This window comes from Barbatula barbatula (genome assembly GCF_947034865.1).
Source record: "Barbatula barbatula genome assembly, chromosome: 12".
Taxonomy (NCBI): domain Eukaryota; kingdom Metazoa; phylum Chordata; class Actinopteri; order Cypriniformes; family Nemacheilidae; genus Barbatula; species Barbatula barbatula.
Window position 1 is genome coordinate 2,987,670 of NC_136775.1, and position 16,741 is coordinate 3,004,410.

Here is a 16,741-nt window from a genome sequence, read left to right on the forward strand (position 1 = left end):
AAATTGGTCAATGTTTTCAGATTTTAAGTTGTTCACATAGGCTTTGGCCAATGCTTTCTGTAGGTTTAGTTAATTGGAAATGCACTTTACTGATAAAATGATGTTTTTGAATGATATCATCTGTCTTCAGTGAAATTGTTTTCTGAAAAGTTTAAATGAGTCTAGTCATTTTTCCAAATTTAAAGTAAAAATCAATAATTGTAAAATTCCAAATGAAACCTTTTCCCAACATGAGACATTACCTACAGTGTCTTTCTTTAATGTTGTTTTAGAAGGAAAGTATATGTCCTATGTCCATCTCCTTTATTACAACAGTTTAAGGGAAGAATTTACCCCATAATGTGACACCTTTAATGCTTAGAAACTTAGTCTAATGAACACTATTTAAGAAGAGTATAGAAGGCCAGCTTAACCTTTTGATAGGCTACATACAGTACTGCAATAATTGTCAGTCATGTGATATCCACGGGAAACAGACTGTCTGTGGGTACTGTCCATGGTGCTGTTGAATTTCTGACTGTGACTGTAGTGTTCCTCATGATGCTTTGTGATATCATTTTCTCTTGGGTTTGGACAGAAAAGCAGGTAATGTATGTAATTTGTTACAATATTTAGATTATTTTTCTGTGCTCAGCCTTGATGTGTTTTGCCATGGTCGTTGCAATTAAAACAAAGAATATGTATACAAGTTTCAGACGTTACCCTGCAACATTCTCTTATGCAGAGATCACTTATTTAATAATAATTTATGTAGCGTATATCATATTTTCTTGCAATGTGTTTTGCTTCTTAATCACATCACAACCATGGGAGCGGACAGACAAAAAATTGTACTACCATTGTAGAAATGCCTCTCAGGGGAAAAAGTCTAAAGCTGTTGGACATGATTTAAGTCTTTAATAAATGTATAAATGCGGTGTTTCTTGAAAATTCATCAGCAGCTGAAACAACAAAAAATTATGTGACTTTACAATTACGAACCTTCCATTTGTCTCAAGCGCTTCAAGACTTGTTAAAAGCTTCAATGCTTATATTTCTTTTCATTTTGGTGTTTTTTTAAGTTTTCATGTGGGTCAGACACATTGACAGGTATTACGTGCACATCACAGCACCTCCAGGTGGAGAACATACTGTGTTTAGATTTCTGCGAGGATTAAAAAATATTGGTGAGAACAACAAGAACAAATTCCTTCAATGAGTGATGGTCATTCTTTCAATACCTGGTAAGTACAATGTTAAGTCAACTTAATTTGTTCATGACAATGTAAATGAGCATCAACTTAAGTGAATATAAATAAAAAGTTTTGGGAGACCTCATTACTCAGTTAAACTGAGGGACTGCATTTACTTAATCAACTAACCACATTTACATTTACACTTATTCATTTAGCAGACGCTTTTATCCAAAGCCATTCGTCTGTCAAGCATTCACAGAAGAGGTGTGTTTTAAGTAGTTTTAATGTATTAGTGTTTTCAGCATCAAACCTGCATGTTTCTTAATGACCAAACACCAAAAAACGAACGTAGGCCATTGTAAAACTATAACTTCAGTATCTGCTACTTAATACAGGACAGACCTAGAAGGGTTGTCATGCAGTGTTAAAGAAGGCAATCACAGCCTTTACCTAAACAGAGCAGCTTTAAAAAAGATTATTCACATCCAACAATTTGTGATAAACAGTAAACTAACTTCAAATACTTATGCAACTTAACACAATTATGTTGCTGAGTTTACCCTATCAAACTGTACGATAACACGCATCTCAGCTGAAATAAGATACCGTACATGTTTGTAAAATGCAATTTGCAAACATTTATTAATTTTGTGTTAGATTTGTGTATTTATGTGAATAGCTCTCAGCCATAACAATAACCTTTGTTATGTTCCTTGGTATGTGTCACCATCTGTCACCATCCCCGTACCCGTCTTCTCTTCCCATATGATTGGACAACTCTAGAGAATTCTTTATGACGTCATTCACTACATTAACTAATCTGGTTTATAAGGAACGTTTGATTCAAACCCTATACGTCGCCTCACAGCATTATATTAGTACAAATTTTGACTTTGGGGTGGAAAACTGCAATTGTAAAATGAACTCACCAACACACAGTTGAATAAATCATGGAAAAAAATCTTTGGCTGTTGGCTTTGGTGGCCCCCGCTGGTCGGTTATGTAACTACATTTTTTTTTATCTTTATTTGTTCTAACTAACAGCCCTTTCTCCCGTTGACAGCCATTGATTTAAGTGTATTCAGATTAATGTTTACTCTGTATTTCAATACTGTAGGCCTCTTAAAATGTCTGCATGTATTCTGGCAATTCCAGTCCAGTGTATGAATTTCAAAATAAAAAAAACCCAGGAAGTCAGCAAGTCACAGTGTGAAAAACATTGTAAGCAAAATCAGGCTTATTCCATCAGTCATTTTTTAACAGATCCTAAAATACTAAAGTACAAACATTAGTATTAGTGTTTAAACGTGAAAATGAACTTGGTTAGTCTTTGTATTTTTAAAACTCTGCAAACATCTTTTTGTGGTTTTGAACAGTCTGTCATGTTTCATTTTCTGCAAATAAATCCAAATATCCTCTTCTATAAAATCCTGTCATTTCTCGAACTGATATTTAGTCGATTTCATCCGAGATGTTTTCGAGTTTCTGGTTGATCTCTGGTGAGTTTGTGTTATTCTTGAGAATTAGTGTTGCAGGCTTCTGCAAGTCTCCGCCCCTGAATGTATCCTTATAAATGTGAATGCCAACTCAGAAGCTACTTCATACAGACTCGCACAACGTTTCTGCATCTTTGCCATTTATCAATTCAAGGTGAGTTTTGATTTCTCTGTAAATCTTATCTTTGTTCTGATACCCGTAAAGGTACAAAAAGGTTTTTTATACCCCAGCGGTATAAAAGGTTACGTTTTGTACCTTTGTTTTCTGAAAGTTTTGCCTCAAATAACAATATGCTGAATTTACTTAAAATTATAGGGCATCATTTTGTGCAAATCAGGATTTTTAAGCAATATTTAAGATATTGATAGAAGATATACACGGTAGAAAGCCTATTAATATTCATATAGAATTACCTTAATATTTGGATACTGTGCTGTAAAGGACATGATTTGGCATCACCCCGTCTATAAATCAAGGTGTCGAACTATTTGCACCGTGGTAAAATGGTTAGTTATCCTTAGTAGACACATGCAGTATGTTATAGCATAAATAAATTATTACCTTTACATGCGATCTCAACAGGGTCTCCAAGTGTTAACATTAACACTAGTGTTAACCTCTAGAGGCAGTTTCCCTGACAGGGCTTAAGCCTAGTCCCAGACTACTAGTCCCAGACTACTTAAAATGTTTGTGCCATCATGATAGACAACAACTTGCATTTATATCTTAAAATATATCAGTGCCATTGTTTTGTCTCAAGATGCACACAGTAATGTTTGTTTGTAAGGTATGTTTTTAAAAATGCCTTAATTTAGCTAAGGCCTAGTCTTTGTTTAAGATAATCCCTGTAATTAAAAAATATTTTGGGTCTTATATCTAACCAATTGTTCTTATTTTACACAGGCATTTTAGACAATCTTATTCCGCAATGACGGACGAACAGCTGAAAAATGTTTTTTCAGGGTCAAAGGAAGTTCTGGGGGATACGTTGCATGTTTTCGAGACGTTTATTGAAGGGGTGGCCAGCGGTCCTTTCTCCGCGGTCGCCGCTATAGTTCCTTTCATGGAGCTGCTGCTAGATAATGTTGATAGCAAAGAGACGGTGTTCACAAACAAGCAGTTTCAGAAGTTAAATGATCAGCTTGAAAACGTTTCTAGAGACATCAAGCAGATTAATGAGATGATTAAAAGAAGATCTATAGATGTCGCATACTACCAAGTGGAGAGGAACCTGACCAACCAGTTCCGTCATTTTAAAGACATCTTCCTAATCAAAGATCAGAAGATCAGAGACCTAAGAACAGAGATGTTCAAAGAGAACTTCAACCAGACACATGGTAAAACCAACCTCGACACTTTGTATGACGCTGTAATGGGAAAAAACATGTTCGGAGAATCTGTGCTGGAGATCGCTCTAAATTACGAGCAGAAGAGCCGCATGCTGTTGGAGAATTTCTGCGCTATGCTGAAGAAACTATTTTGCATTGGTTTGATCGCCTTACTGGGACACGAACGGCTGGCACAATCTGGTGAAGAGAAGAAATTAGCTCAAGAGTGGGATGTGAAGATGAAAGAGGTCCAGTCTGAAATAGATGGGGTTATCAAAAAATGCATCAACGACTTTCCCAAACAGGCTGAGGTGGATGCAGAGTACATTGTGAAAGAGCAAAGTGCCAAAAACAACCAGGAACTGGCTGACCTGTTAAAGGAGCGTTTGAAAAATAAATTTTACTGGGTGTCCTGGTTGGTCCTTGTCTTTGATTCTCCCACAGGCCTGTTTACCAAGAAGACAGACTTTCACAGTTCGGCTGGAAAGAGTTGGTTTAAAGTGGCGGTGTCAGATGAGACGTTAAATGTTGTGATCTCCTACAGCGCCTCACCTGAAACTTTAGATAAAACCCGGTTAACGAACCTGGTCCTGGACCAGAATACATGTATATTGAAGAGGCCCTCAATGGCAGCAATGGCTGAACAGCTGTTTGCGACGACCCCTCATTGTGTGGTGCATACAGTCAAGACCTCGTGTAAAGATATGGTCTTCTCCTACAGCTTCTCAGATGAGCAGTACTATTATAAAAAGTTTAAAAACTTTAAGGTCTTTTTTCACTCTGAAACAGGGAGGATTTAAATGTAATTTAAATTTAAAACTGCTAAACATTTTGATTTAATGTCTTAAAGGGTGCTTCTCCCAAAAAAACGAATAATCCATCATCATTTACTGACCTTTGAGTTGTTCAAAATATGTATACATTTGTGAAGATTTCACATCACCCTCAGTAATTTGTGGGTTAAGTTTATATTATGTTCTTTACATGTCTAAGGTGCACATTAGATTGGAAGAATGACACCAGTCATTTTACTTTATTTAGAAGTTGTGTTAATTCTCATACCTTTGACTCTGGGTTCATGGCTGCAGCATGGTTCTGAGGGGCGGGGTCTAAGAGGGTGTGCAGCTTTTCTGATTCCCTTTCTATTTGATCCTCAGTAATTATGGGTAATGTAGGCTTGGTTCATTTATTATGTTTGTAGGGGGGGGGGGGGTTGTTATGTAAATGGTTTATTCTTGTTGTTGCTTTGGGTATTAGTTTCACTTATTGTGAGGTAAAATAATTTACTTTGATGTAAAATCATTTACTTAACTAAACCATAATTAACAAACAAGTTTTACTGTTTATGTATATGAATTTCAATTGTCACCCATTTAGTTAAATTGGTTTGATCCTCTGGGTAGGAAAGAGACACACTATGTCCCCACAACATAGCTTTGTTCTGATGAACGCAGAGAGAGATATTTGAAAGGATGATTGTAACCAAACAGACATACTTAAAGGCTTGATGCATATTCCTGATGTGATTGTCCGTAAGTCATTGATGCATGTTATTCTTCTAAATTCAGAATCTTCTAAAAATGTAAAAATATGAAACATTCCCGCCCATTCTAGTATTTACCATTGATGAAATGAAATCAAATGTACTCTCTGTTAAAAAATTGACTATTCTTTACTCATAATATATACTGTATACATATTCAGTTCATATATTAATTTGATTAATAAACTATTTGCATTCATTTTAGCGTGTATTATTCTTAGTAGTCTCATGGTTTTCAACGGCATTGTTGTGATGCATTTTTCACTGTTTATGTTTGGTATCATACAGTAATACCTGTTGAATCTGTTTATAGTCAGATGATGTGCAATTATATGAATATTCAATAAACCCTGCTCGTTCATCACATCCTGGTTGGATTTGTCAGGTTTTGTCAACCCACACATTCTTCTGCAACTCTGAACTTGTTCATCTTGCTTCAGGCAACATGGATTTAAAATCATGGAGTTGAATATGAGGTCGGTGAACCCTTCTACCAGCGTCACATTAAAGAGATAGTTCAACAGAAAAAGAGTGTCTTCATTTACATGTACTCACCTTCATGGGATATAAATAATATGTTTAAATAAATCCCCTGATGGTTTTATGTCCATTCGGTGGAAGTCAATGGGTGTCAATGTTGTTTAGCAACAATCTTTAAAGAAAGTCATATAAGTTTGATATGACATGAGGGTGAGTAAATGATGAAATAAGTTTCACGCTTCGGTGCTGCCAGACCAAAACTCAATGAAATTAACATATATTTCCAGGACCAGCTCATCAGTTTCAATGCTATTATGTTCATAACTTACCAAAAGATCAAAAGTTTAGGGACATTTGACTCCCCTTTTTTTAAATTCTGAAATCCCTGTGATCTGAAGGCGTACATATTAATATTCAAAATTAGCTTAGTGAAAAAAGGCATTATTAATGCAACATTCAGAAAAACTTGCAAAATATTATTTGTTGTAATGTATACAGCAACTTGCTTTCTATAGGGGTTTTTATATAAAGTGCCTCCATTACAAATGCATCAGATTATGCATCTATCAAAAGTATTTGTTCAAAACTATGAAAATGCAGAACCATTTAATTTCATCGTCCAAAATTCCATTGTTGTTCGAATTATGTTATGACTGCTATAGTTATGTTTTCATTAATCTTAATGGTGTATATTTCACCGCATATTTCATCTGTAAACCATAAATCAATATAAACCTGTGATTGGAAAAACTAGATTACAGTGCATCACTGTGTATGTGTGTGTGCAGTATAACTTGTAGTTATCAAGAGGGTAACACCGTATTATACACTTTAGGTTGATGGTGAGAAAAATTTGTTATGGTGTATACGGAAGAGAAAGAAAAGAATGCATGTGAGGAGGTCACAGAGACAGCATTGGTTGTGCAGATGTTGAAATGTCACTTTCAATCCTTCAGATATGCTTGAATCTTGCTATTCACCTCATTCATATTTATCTCCCACTCCGTGTACCGAGCCGACAGATCATCTCCTCTGAAGGCATAGTAACCCATCATAGCAACTAAACCAATTCTGAACAGATGGGTGAGTTCTTTGCAGCAGGCTTCCTTTTCTTGCTTTTCACTGCCTGAATTCTTCTCGGGCACTTGTAAAAAAGGAAGGTTGAAGAGTTGATCCTCGGCCACACCCCGATAAAGATCGTTAATGTTATTGGTTGCTCCACCATTAAAATAACTTTTAATGAAAGCCTCTATTTTGCCTTCACGTTCGCCTGGTTCTGCCTCCAGGACCTCCATGAAATCGCTGAACTGTTTGCGAAGGTTTCGTACAGTCCCGTCATACTGTAATTTAGATACTGCGCTATCGATCTGCAGCTCTGTTTGTTTGATCTGATCTGATATTTCATTCAGGCCTTGCTTCACGGTTTCAAATTTTTCCTTGAGGTTCTCAATTTCCTCATCATCTATAGAGTTGGCCACCGCTTGTATGATGGATCCAGCCATGGCTGAAATGGGACAGAACATCCATGCTGCTGAAGAGAAGGCCCCCATTACTTTAAGAACTTTTACGAAAAACTTCTTATCGTCAGCCATTTCGTCAGGAGGAACACAGATCAATTATAATGTTCTCCTGTGGAAGGAAAAGAGAATAGTCACATTTCACGAACACAATTTTATAACTTACAGAAATCACATACCACTAACCACATAACGACAGGAAAATTAACTCTTACTTTGCGATGGAAAGGATTGATACCCCGGAGATCTTGGTTTTTCAATGCAAGTTGAAAAGAGGAAAAAAACGTAGTTTCAGACAGATCTAGAAAAGAAATGACTGATTATAGTATAATTAAATGTATTTGTATTTTTCATGGACCATCATTAACATTTTGTTAATCAGTTAACAGTTTGTTAATATCTTTCCATGTTCTTGTTAAGAATGATATCCATTTCCAACCCTATACAGACCCTATACGGTAAGACCGGTAAAAATCTATATACAGACATATAATATAGCCGCAGTTTGCATCTTAATAATTCCCTCCATCCATTAGTAACCTGCCCATTGGACAACACAGCTCCTCTTACCTCTTCAGATGCCACCGTCCTCTCCGAAGTCCAAGTCCCAACTGCACTTCTTATCATCGAAACGCAATTCCTGAAATACAAGTTTCTACCATTTACGCTCAATGTGGAGGGGAGCTCAAATTGGATTAAGCCATTTGGGTGTTTAAAGAGACTTTAATGTTTACAAAAAAGGGCCCATTAGACACCTCTTTCTTTACAATAGTCCACTTGCTCATTAAAGTGGCAAGATCAAAGTCCCATTGACCAGTCCTTGCCTCAAGCCACAGATGAATTCCCCCATTAAAATTAAAATATTCCAGCCGTCCAATCAGATCGTCAGATATGAGAACCAAACACCTGAGGGTGCAAAGTGTCCCCGAGAAAACCAGCCGGCCTAGCATTGCCCTTAACAAAAACTGTGACTCAGTGTTTAGAGCATGGCACTAGTAACACCAAGGTTATAGGTTTGATACCAGGGATTGCACATACTTAAAGAAAAACAAATCTACATGTATAGTGCAATGTAATGTAAGTCGCTTTGGATAAAAGCACCTGCCAAAGCGTAAATTCATTCTGGAACCCATTGAATCATGTTAAGGCCCCCAAAATGAGCAACCAACGCCCTGTGAATGTGGAGGTATGACTGTTTCTGAAATTAAAAGAATAAAATAAACACGAATGATTAAAACACTTTTTTTTTACGTATGAGAAAGCTTGACCCCCTTTGGTGGATTTAGTTATTCTAGGTGTTATTAAAAGTCCTGAGTTTTGAGATCTTAGAGAGCGTGATGGGTTGTAGTGTGATAGAAGCTCTGTTAGCTAAACCCTTTAAGGCTTTATAAGTGATTAAAAGAACTTTAAACTTAATGTGAAGCCAGTGAAGGGTTGATAACATTGGGGTTATGTGATGGTATTTTCTGGACCTGGTTAGAACTCTGGCAGCTGCGTTCTGAACTAACTGTAGTTTGTTTATTGATGATGCAGGACAACCACTAAGTAGTGCATTACATTAGTCAAGTCTTGAGGTCACAAATGCACGAATAAGATTCTCTGCTTTAGCAACACATAGAATATTTCATAATTTGGCAACATTTCTTAAGTGGAAAAAGGCTGTTTTTGTGACATTTGAGATGCGATTTCGAAATGACAGGTCTAATATAACGCCTAGATCTTTTACAGTATTTGTTGGAGTAACAGTACATCCTTCAACTTGCAGTTTATAATCCGAAAATATTCGGTTTGCGTTTCTTTGGTCCCATAAGTAATATTTCTGTCATCCATTGTTTTATATCTTCAATGCACTCTGCCAATTTGGATAGCTGGGAGGAATAATCTATTCTTGATGTCTGTCTGACAAGTAAGATCTAAACCATTGTAGTGCCTGTCCCTCAATACCGGTATAATTGTGTAAGCGATCTAGAAGTATGTTATGGTCTACAGTATCAAACGCAGCACTAAGGTCAAGCAGGACCAGGAGTGAGATGTTACCTTTATCTGATGCTATAAGCAGGTCGTTTGTAATTTTAACGAGTGCAGTTTCAGTGCTATGATGAGATCTAAAGCCTGACTGAAATGTTGCGTGTATGTCGTTATTTTGTAAGAAAGAGCACAACTGAGTGCACACTACTTTTTCTAGAATTTTAGACAGGTATGGGAGATTTTAAATCGGTCTATAGTTTCCTAGTTCATTTGGATCTAAGTTTGGTTTCTTGATTAGAGGCTTAATGACGGTCATCTTAAAGGGTCTTGGGACATGGTCTAGATTATTCATAGGACAGATTTGGAGGTTGAGTTTTTACTATTTTGTCGTGAATGTTTTCGATTTTCTCTGTAAAAAATATCATGAATTCATTGCTACCGAGGTGCGGCGGAATAGCCAGGTCAGTTGATGTCTGTTTATTTGTTAATTTAGCAACTGTGCTAAATAAAAACCTTGGATTTTTTTTGTTGGTTTCTATGAGCTTACGAAGGTGCTCAACCTTTGCTGCTTTTAGTGCCTTTTTATAACAATTTGCACTCTATTTCCACACCATTTTAAAGACCTCTAATTGCGATTTTATACATTTGCGCTCTAGTTTACGTGTTGAGTGGTGCTATTGTACCATGGTGCAATATTTTTCTCATGAATCTTTTTGACTTTATAGGTGCAAAAGCTTCTGATGTATTAGAGTAAATAGTGCCCAATTTGCTGGTCAAAGGTGGCCTTTATCTTTAAAAAATGTGTGTGAAAAATAAAGCTATTTTCGGCATCATGAAGTTTCAGCAGTGTGAAAACGCAAATGCAGTTTAATTCAAAATTCTTAAGAATAAATGTGCCACGAAAGGTTTTTCACTGCGATGGCATATAGAAGAACAATTTTTGATTCCCTACAGAATCTTTCAGCCAAAGGTTTACAAAATAACTTTTTATAGTCTAAAGAACCTTTTTCCACCGCAACGAAACTTCAATAATTCATATATTTCAATCATGATACTCTTAAAATACACTGAAATGTATGTTTTTCGATAAGAATGGAATCCACATTGGCTTACAACTTGGCATGCGTGTAGGCTTTTGCCACAACATGTCCAAAATTACAAGGAACAACTAGCAAAATCTGAACGTCAGCACACGGTTATTCGCAGGAACTCTGCCATCTATATTGGCTTTCGCACCGGTGAAAAGGGTAGGGCTTTGTGATTGCTGTTTCCAGTAATCGTGAGGTTTTATACAACTGGCATCATACGTTATAATACGAATGTGTCACTTTGTAAATGGTTACAGATTCCCATGAAATCAGGCTTGCATTATAAATTAAAAACTAAAAGGTCTTTATAAACTCAAAGCCTCATCATATCTATGATATCACTTGCTGTAGATAATGAAATAGCTGTCCTGCATGGCAAAAGTTGAAATGTACATGTTTTTGAGAAAAAGGTTGACAATGGCGCAAATTAAAAAAATGCAAAACCAGCATTATGACAGCACTATATATTTTTTTCTCAATTAAATACGTATTTGAAATTGAATTGAATGGTTTAAACTACAAATGTATTACCAGGATGGTCTACTACTTTCGCAGAGATTCGTGAGTGTGGATCAGATGGACACTAATTATGTATTATGTTCCTTCAATGTGTTTTTGTTAAATCGCCCAAAATAAGGTCTGTGGTTAATAAAACTCCTGAAAATATTTCCACGTTTTATTCTATGACATGAGACAAACCAATTATTACCCGTTTGTGTTTTAATAAATACTTATTGTGTCTTTAAAACACAAGGCAGGTGCTAACAAGTTCCTAAAAGTGATTACTTCCTTTGGCGGGGACGTTAGACATCATTGCGCATATAAAGCTCTTTCTTTGAAAAGTTATTTGTATGAACTTCAATGATTTGAAAACGCCACCTTTCAAACGTTGGTCTGTAGGAAGCTCTGCCAACTGACCATAAGAACAAAGGGGTAAAGTCAAAAGAAAGGGGGGAGAAAAGTAGGAACGATAGGCCATTGAAAATTATTCCCCTACAACATTTTGCTGAATAAGAAAGCTTTATTAAAAGACAGAGTAATAAGTGATTGTGAGTCTGCATTTTATCTAAATTTGTATGACCCCAGATCAAAATAAACTAATGAACTAGATCTAAACCTTCGATCTGGCAAGAACATGAACAATGAGAAACAAGTATAGAACTGGTTACTTTAAAGGTGGCCTATATCTTTAAAATATGAGTGAGAGAAATGAGGCTATTTTCTGTATCATGAAGTATTATTCATTGTGATAGCATATAGAAGAAAATGTTTTGGTTCCCTTCAGAACCTTTCAGCCAAAGGTGTACAAAATAACTTTTTATAGTCTAAAGAACCTTTTTCCACTACAAAGAAACTTCCATCCATCCATCCATCCATTTTCTTCCGCTTATCCGGGACCGGGTCGCGGGGGCAGCAGTCTAAGCAGAGATGCCCAGACATCCCTCACCCTAGACACTTCCTCCAGCTCTTCCGGGGGGACACCGAGGCGTTCCCAGGCCAGCCGGGAGACATAGTCCCACCAGCGTGTCCTAGGTCTTCCCCGGGGTCTCCTCCCGGTCGGACGGGCCCGGAACACCTTCCGAGGAAGGCGTCCAGTAGGCATCCGTAACAGATGCCCAAGCCACCTCAGCTGACCCCTCTCGATGTGGAGGAGCAGCGGCTCTACTCCGAGCTCCTCGCGGGTGACCGAGCTTCTCACCCTATCTCTAAGGGATCGCCCAGCCACCCTGCGGAGGAAGCTCATTTCAGCCGCCTGTATCCGGGATCTTGTCCTTTCGGTCATGACCCAAAGCTCATGACCATAGGTGAGAGTAGGAACGTAGATTGACCGGTAAATTGAGAGCTTCGCCTTGCGGCTCAGCTCTTTCTTCACCACGACGGACCGGTACATCGACCGCATTACTGCAGAAGCTGCACCGATCCGTCTGTCAATCTCCCGTTCCCTCCTCCCCTCACTCGTGAACAAGACCCCGAGATACTTAAACTCCTCCACTTGAGGAAGGAACTCTCCACCAACCTGAAGTGGGCAAGCCACCCTTTTCCGACTGAGGACCATGGCCTCGGATTTGGAGGTACTGATTTTCATTCCAGCCGCTTCACACTCTGCTGTAAACCGTCCCAGTGCATGCTGAAGGTCCTGGTTTGAAGGGGCCAACACGACGACATCATCCGCAAATAGCAGAGACGAGATCGTGTGGTCCCCAAACCTGACACCCTCCGGCCCTTGGCTGCGCCTAGAAATTCTGTCCATAAAAATTACGAACAGAACCGGTGACAAAGGGCAGCCCTGCCGGAGTCCGACATGCACTGGGAACAGGTCCGACTTACTGCCGGCAATGCGAACCAAGCTCCTGCTTCGGTCGTACAGGGACCTGACAGCCCTTAGCAAAGGACCACAGACCCCATACTCCCGAAGCACCCTCCACAGGATGCCGCGAGGGACACAGTCGAATGCTTTCTCCAAATCCACAAAACACATGTGGATCGGTTGAGCAAACTCCCATGCACCCTCCAGCACCCTGTAGAGGGTGTAGAGCTGGTCCAGCGTTCCACGGCCTGGACGAAAACCACACTGTTCCTCCTGAATCCGAGGTTCTACTATCGGCCGTATTCTCCTCTCCAGTACCCTGGCATAGACTTTCCCGGGAAGGCTGAGAAGTGTGATCCCCCTGTAGTTGGAACACACCCTCCGGTCCCCCTTCTTAAAAAGAGGGACCACCACCCCGGTCTGCCATCCCAGAGGCACTGTCCCCGACCACCACGCGATGCTGCAGAGGCGTGTCAGCCAAGACAGCCCCACAACATCCAGAGACTTGAGGTACTCAGGGCGAATCTCATCCACCCCCGGTGCCCTGCCACTGAGGAGTTTCTTGACTACCTCAGTGACTTCGGCTTGGGTGATGGACGAGTCCACCTCTGAGCCCTCAGCCTCTGCTTCCTCAATGGAGGACGTGACGGTGGGATTGAGGAGATCCTCGAAGTACTCCTTCCACCGACCGACGACATCCCCAGTTGAGGTCAACAGCCTCCCACCTCCACTGTAAACAGCGTTGGTAGGGCACTGTTTCCCTCTCCTGAGGCGCCGGACGGTTTGCCAGAATCTCTTCGAGGCCAGTCGATAGTCCTTCTCCATGGCCTCACCAAACTCCTCCCAGGCCCGAGTTTTTGCCTCCACAACCACCCGGGCAGCAGTCCGCTTGGCCTGCCGGTACCTGTCAGCTGCCTCAGGAGTCCCACAAGCCAACCAGGCCCGATAAGACTCCTTCTTCAGCTTGACGGTTTCCCTTACTTCCGGTGTCCACCACCGGGTTCGGGGATTCCCGCCTCGACATGCACCGGAGACCTTACGGCCATAGCTCCGAGTGGCCGCTTCGACAATGGAGGCGGAGAACATGGTCCACTCGGACTCAATGTCTCCAGCCTCCCTCGGGATCTGGTTGAAGCTCTGCCGGAGGTGGGAGTTAAAGATCTCTCTGACAGGAGACTCGGCAAGGCGTTCCCAGCAGACCCTTACAGTACGTTTGGGTCTGCCGAGTCTGTCCAGCTTCCTCTCCTGCCATCGGATCCAACTCACCACCAGGTGGTGATCAGTTGACAGCTCCGCCCCTCTCTTAACCCGAGTGTCCAAAACATATGGTCGCAGGTCAGATGAAACGACCACAAAGTCGATCATCGACCTGCGGCCTAGGGTGTCCTGGTGCCACGTGCACTGATGGACACCCTTATGCTTGAACATGGTGTTCGTTATAGACAAACTGTGACTAGCACAGAAGTCCAATAACTGAACACCGCTCGGGTTCAGATCAGGGGGGCCGTTCCTCCCAATCACGCCCCTCCAGGTGTCACTGTCGTTGCCGACATGGGCGTTGAAGTCCCCCAGTAGGACGACGGAGTCCCCAGTCGGAGCACTTTCCAGCACCCCTCCCAGAGACTCCAAGAAGGTCGGGTACTCTGCACTGCCGTTCGGCCCGTAGGCACAAACAACAGTGAGAGACCTAACCCCGACCCGTAGGCGCAGGGAAACGACCCTCTCGTTCACCGGGGTAAACTCCAACACATGGCGGGAGAGCTGGGGGGCTATAAGCAGACCCACACCAGCCCGCCGCCTCTCACCATGGGCAACTCCAGAGTGATGAAGTGTCCATCCTCTCTCGAGGAGTGTGGTTCCAGAGCCCAAGCCATGCGTAGACGTGATCCCGACTATCTCTAGTCGGAACCTCTCAACCTCCCGCACCATCTCAGGCTCCTTCCCCGCCAGCGAGGTGACATTCCACGTCCCTAGAGCTAGCTTCCGTGTCCAGGGATCGGGCTGTCGAGGCACTCTCCTCCGACTGCCGCCCGATCCACAATGCACCGACCCCCTATGGTCCCTCCCGCACGTGGTGAGCCTTCAATAATTCATATATTTCAATCATGAAATATACATTCAAACACTCTTAAAATACACTGAAATGTATGTTTTTCGATAAGAATGGAATCCACATTGGCTTACAACTCGGCATGCATGAAGGCTTTTGCTACAACATGTCCAAATTAACAAGGAACAATTAGCAAAAAAAAGCCTAAACGTCAGCACACGGTTATTCGCAGGAACTCTACCATCTATAATGTGCTTTCACACCGGTGAAAAGGGTAGGGCTTTGTGATTGCTGTTTCCAGTAATCGTGAGGTTTTATACAACTGGCATCATACATTATAATACGAATGTGTCACTTTGTAAATGGTTACAGATTCCCATGAAATCAGGCTTGCATTATAAATTAAAAACTAAAAGGTCTTTATAAACTCAAAGCCACATCATATCTATGATATCACTTGCAGAGGGCAACTTGTTGATAACATACTTTCAAACTTGTGATGACAAAAATGTGATGCCTTATTTTTACACTCACAGAACCAAATTCAGTTTTCTTTCAGATATTTTTGCACTTTAATATATTAAAGCTTATAACACTTGCTAATAATAAACTTTCAAGATGATGTAGCACTTGGCTGATGTGTCACTTTGTCAACTGTCTTGAGCATTATTGGTGAGCCCTGTGTTTAGCGGGCACCGTACAGAGTTCATGCGGGCTACCAGGTGCCCACGGGAACCACGTTGGAGACCACTGATCTACGGTAACAGCCAGTAAAGAAAACTGTCATGGAGCACAAAGACCAAAGACACTAACTATATTTAATGCTGTAAAAATAGACAACGACATAGGTAAACATAACAAATGAGACTAGACAATGAACAACGGAAGAAACAGATTTAAACAGCAACTGCCTGACATGTCGATGGACCATTTAAAAGAGACGTACGACCGGGTGTGCAGGTCGGTCCGTGTCTTTAACTCTCCCACAGGCCTGTTCGCCAAAAAGAAAGACTTCCAGGGTTCAGTTTCAGTTAATCAGTTTCATGTGTCGGTGTTAGATGAGAAATTAAATGTTTAATAAAAAAGTAAATTAAAAAACTCCAACAGCCAGATCCGATCCTCTTTTTATACAGGGACTACGCAGGTTGCGTAGGGCCTCTGCACCACCAGGGGGCCTCCTTGAGTACCGAATAAAAAACTATAATGTATAAATGACGCTATTCTTATAGTTTGCGGATAATACTTGATATTAATACTTCATTTATTTAATCCATCGTGTAGTGCGCGGCAGGTGATGACATGCGCCGCGTGTGATGATGCATTTTACATAGCTCGTTTAAGAGCCCCTAAACCTAGGCTGACTTCTGACACCCCAGCATCACTGACTACTGGAACCCTTTCTTTATCCTGCACTCAACATCAAGACCCCTAAAGAAGCCAGAAGTGTCACACTACACCCAATCCACACTTCACTGTGGAAATTACTTATCTTTTTTTATTCCATGTGACCCTGCCTTGAGGGCAGCTCATCGGATAGATCTACTTTTATTCTGTCAGTGTGCTTATATTGTCCATATTTATTGTTGGTCACTAGACTTTAACCTCGCACTGTTGGACTTATTTGTACGACCACCATGACATGTACCTACTATCCTTTTGTTAGAAATCACTTGTAAATGTGATGTTATACCTCGAAATATTTGGTACCAAATATCCTCATTACTTGATACAATGTTTACTGGTAGCCTAATTCTTTTCATCCCAGAGCTGACCTCTTTAAATTATTA

General features: G+C 40.5%; 2 protein-coding genes across 4 annotated transcripts; one reads left to right on the forward strand and one right to left on the reverse strand.

Moving 5' to 3' along the window:
* The first annotated feature begins 2,782 nt into the window (after positions 1–2,782).
* On the forward strand, positions 2,783–5,908 carry LOC306901103 (uncharacterized protein). The gene is made up of 3 exons (XM_079468614.1): positions 2,783–2,825; positions 3,576–5,180; positions 5,538–5,908. Exon 2 carries the CDS (start codon positions 3,601–3,603, stop codon positions 4,798–4,800), a length of 1,200 nt encoding a protein of 399 aa, XP_079324740.1. The 5' UTR covers positions 2,783–2,825; positions 3,576–3,600; the 3' UTR covers positions 4,801–5,180; positions 5,538–5,908.
* Positions 5,656–8,155, reverse strand: LOC306901105 (protein rapunzel-like). 3 transcript variants are annotated; one of them, XM_079468619.1, is made up of 3 exons: positions 8,111–8,155; positions 7,756–7,787; positions 5,656–7,652 (listed from the first exon to the last, which is right to left on the reverse strand). In XM_079468619.1, exon 3 carries the CDS (start codon positions 7,613–7,615, stop codon positions 6,968–6,970), a length of 648 nt encoding a protein of 215 aa, XP_079324745.1. In that variant the 5' UTR covers positions 7,616–7,652; positions 7,756–7,787; positions 8,111–8,155; the 3' UTR covers positions 5,656–6,967. The 3 variants fall into 3 exon arrangements, with proteins under 3 accessions (XP_079324745.1, XP_079324746.1, XP_079324747.1); XM_079468620.1 differs by having other exon boundaries at positions 7,756–7,841; XM_079468621.1 differs by lacking the exon at positions 7,756–7,787 and having other exon boundaries at positions 6,368–7,652.
* Between the last annotated feature and the right edge of the window lie 8,586 nt (positions 8,156–16,741).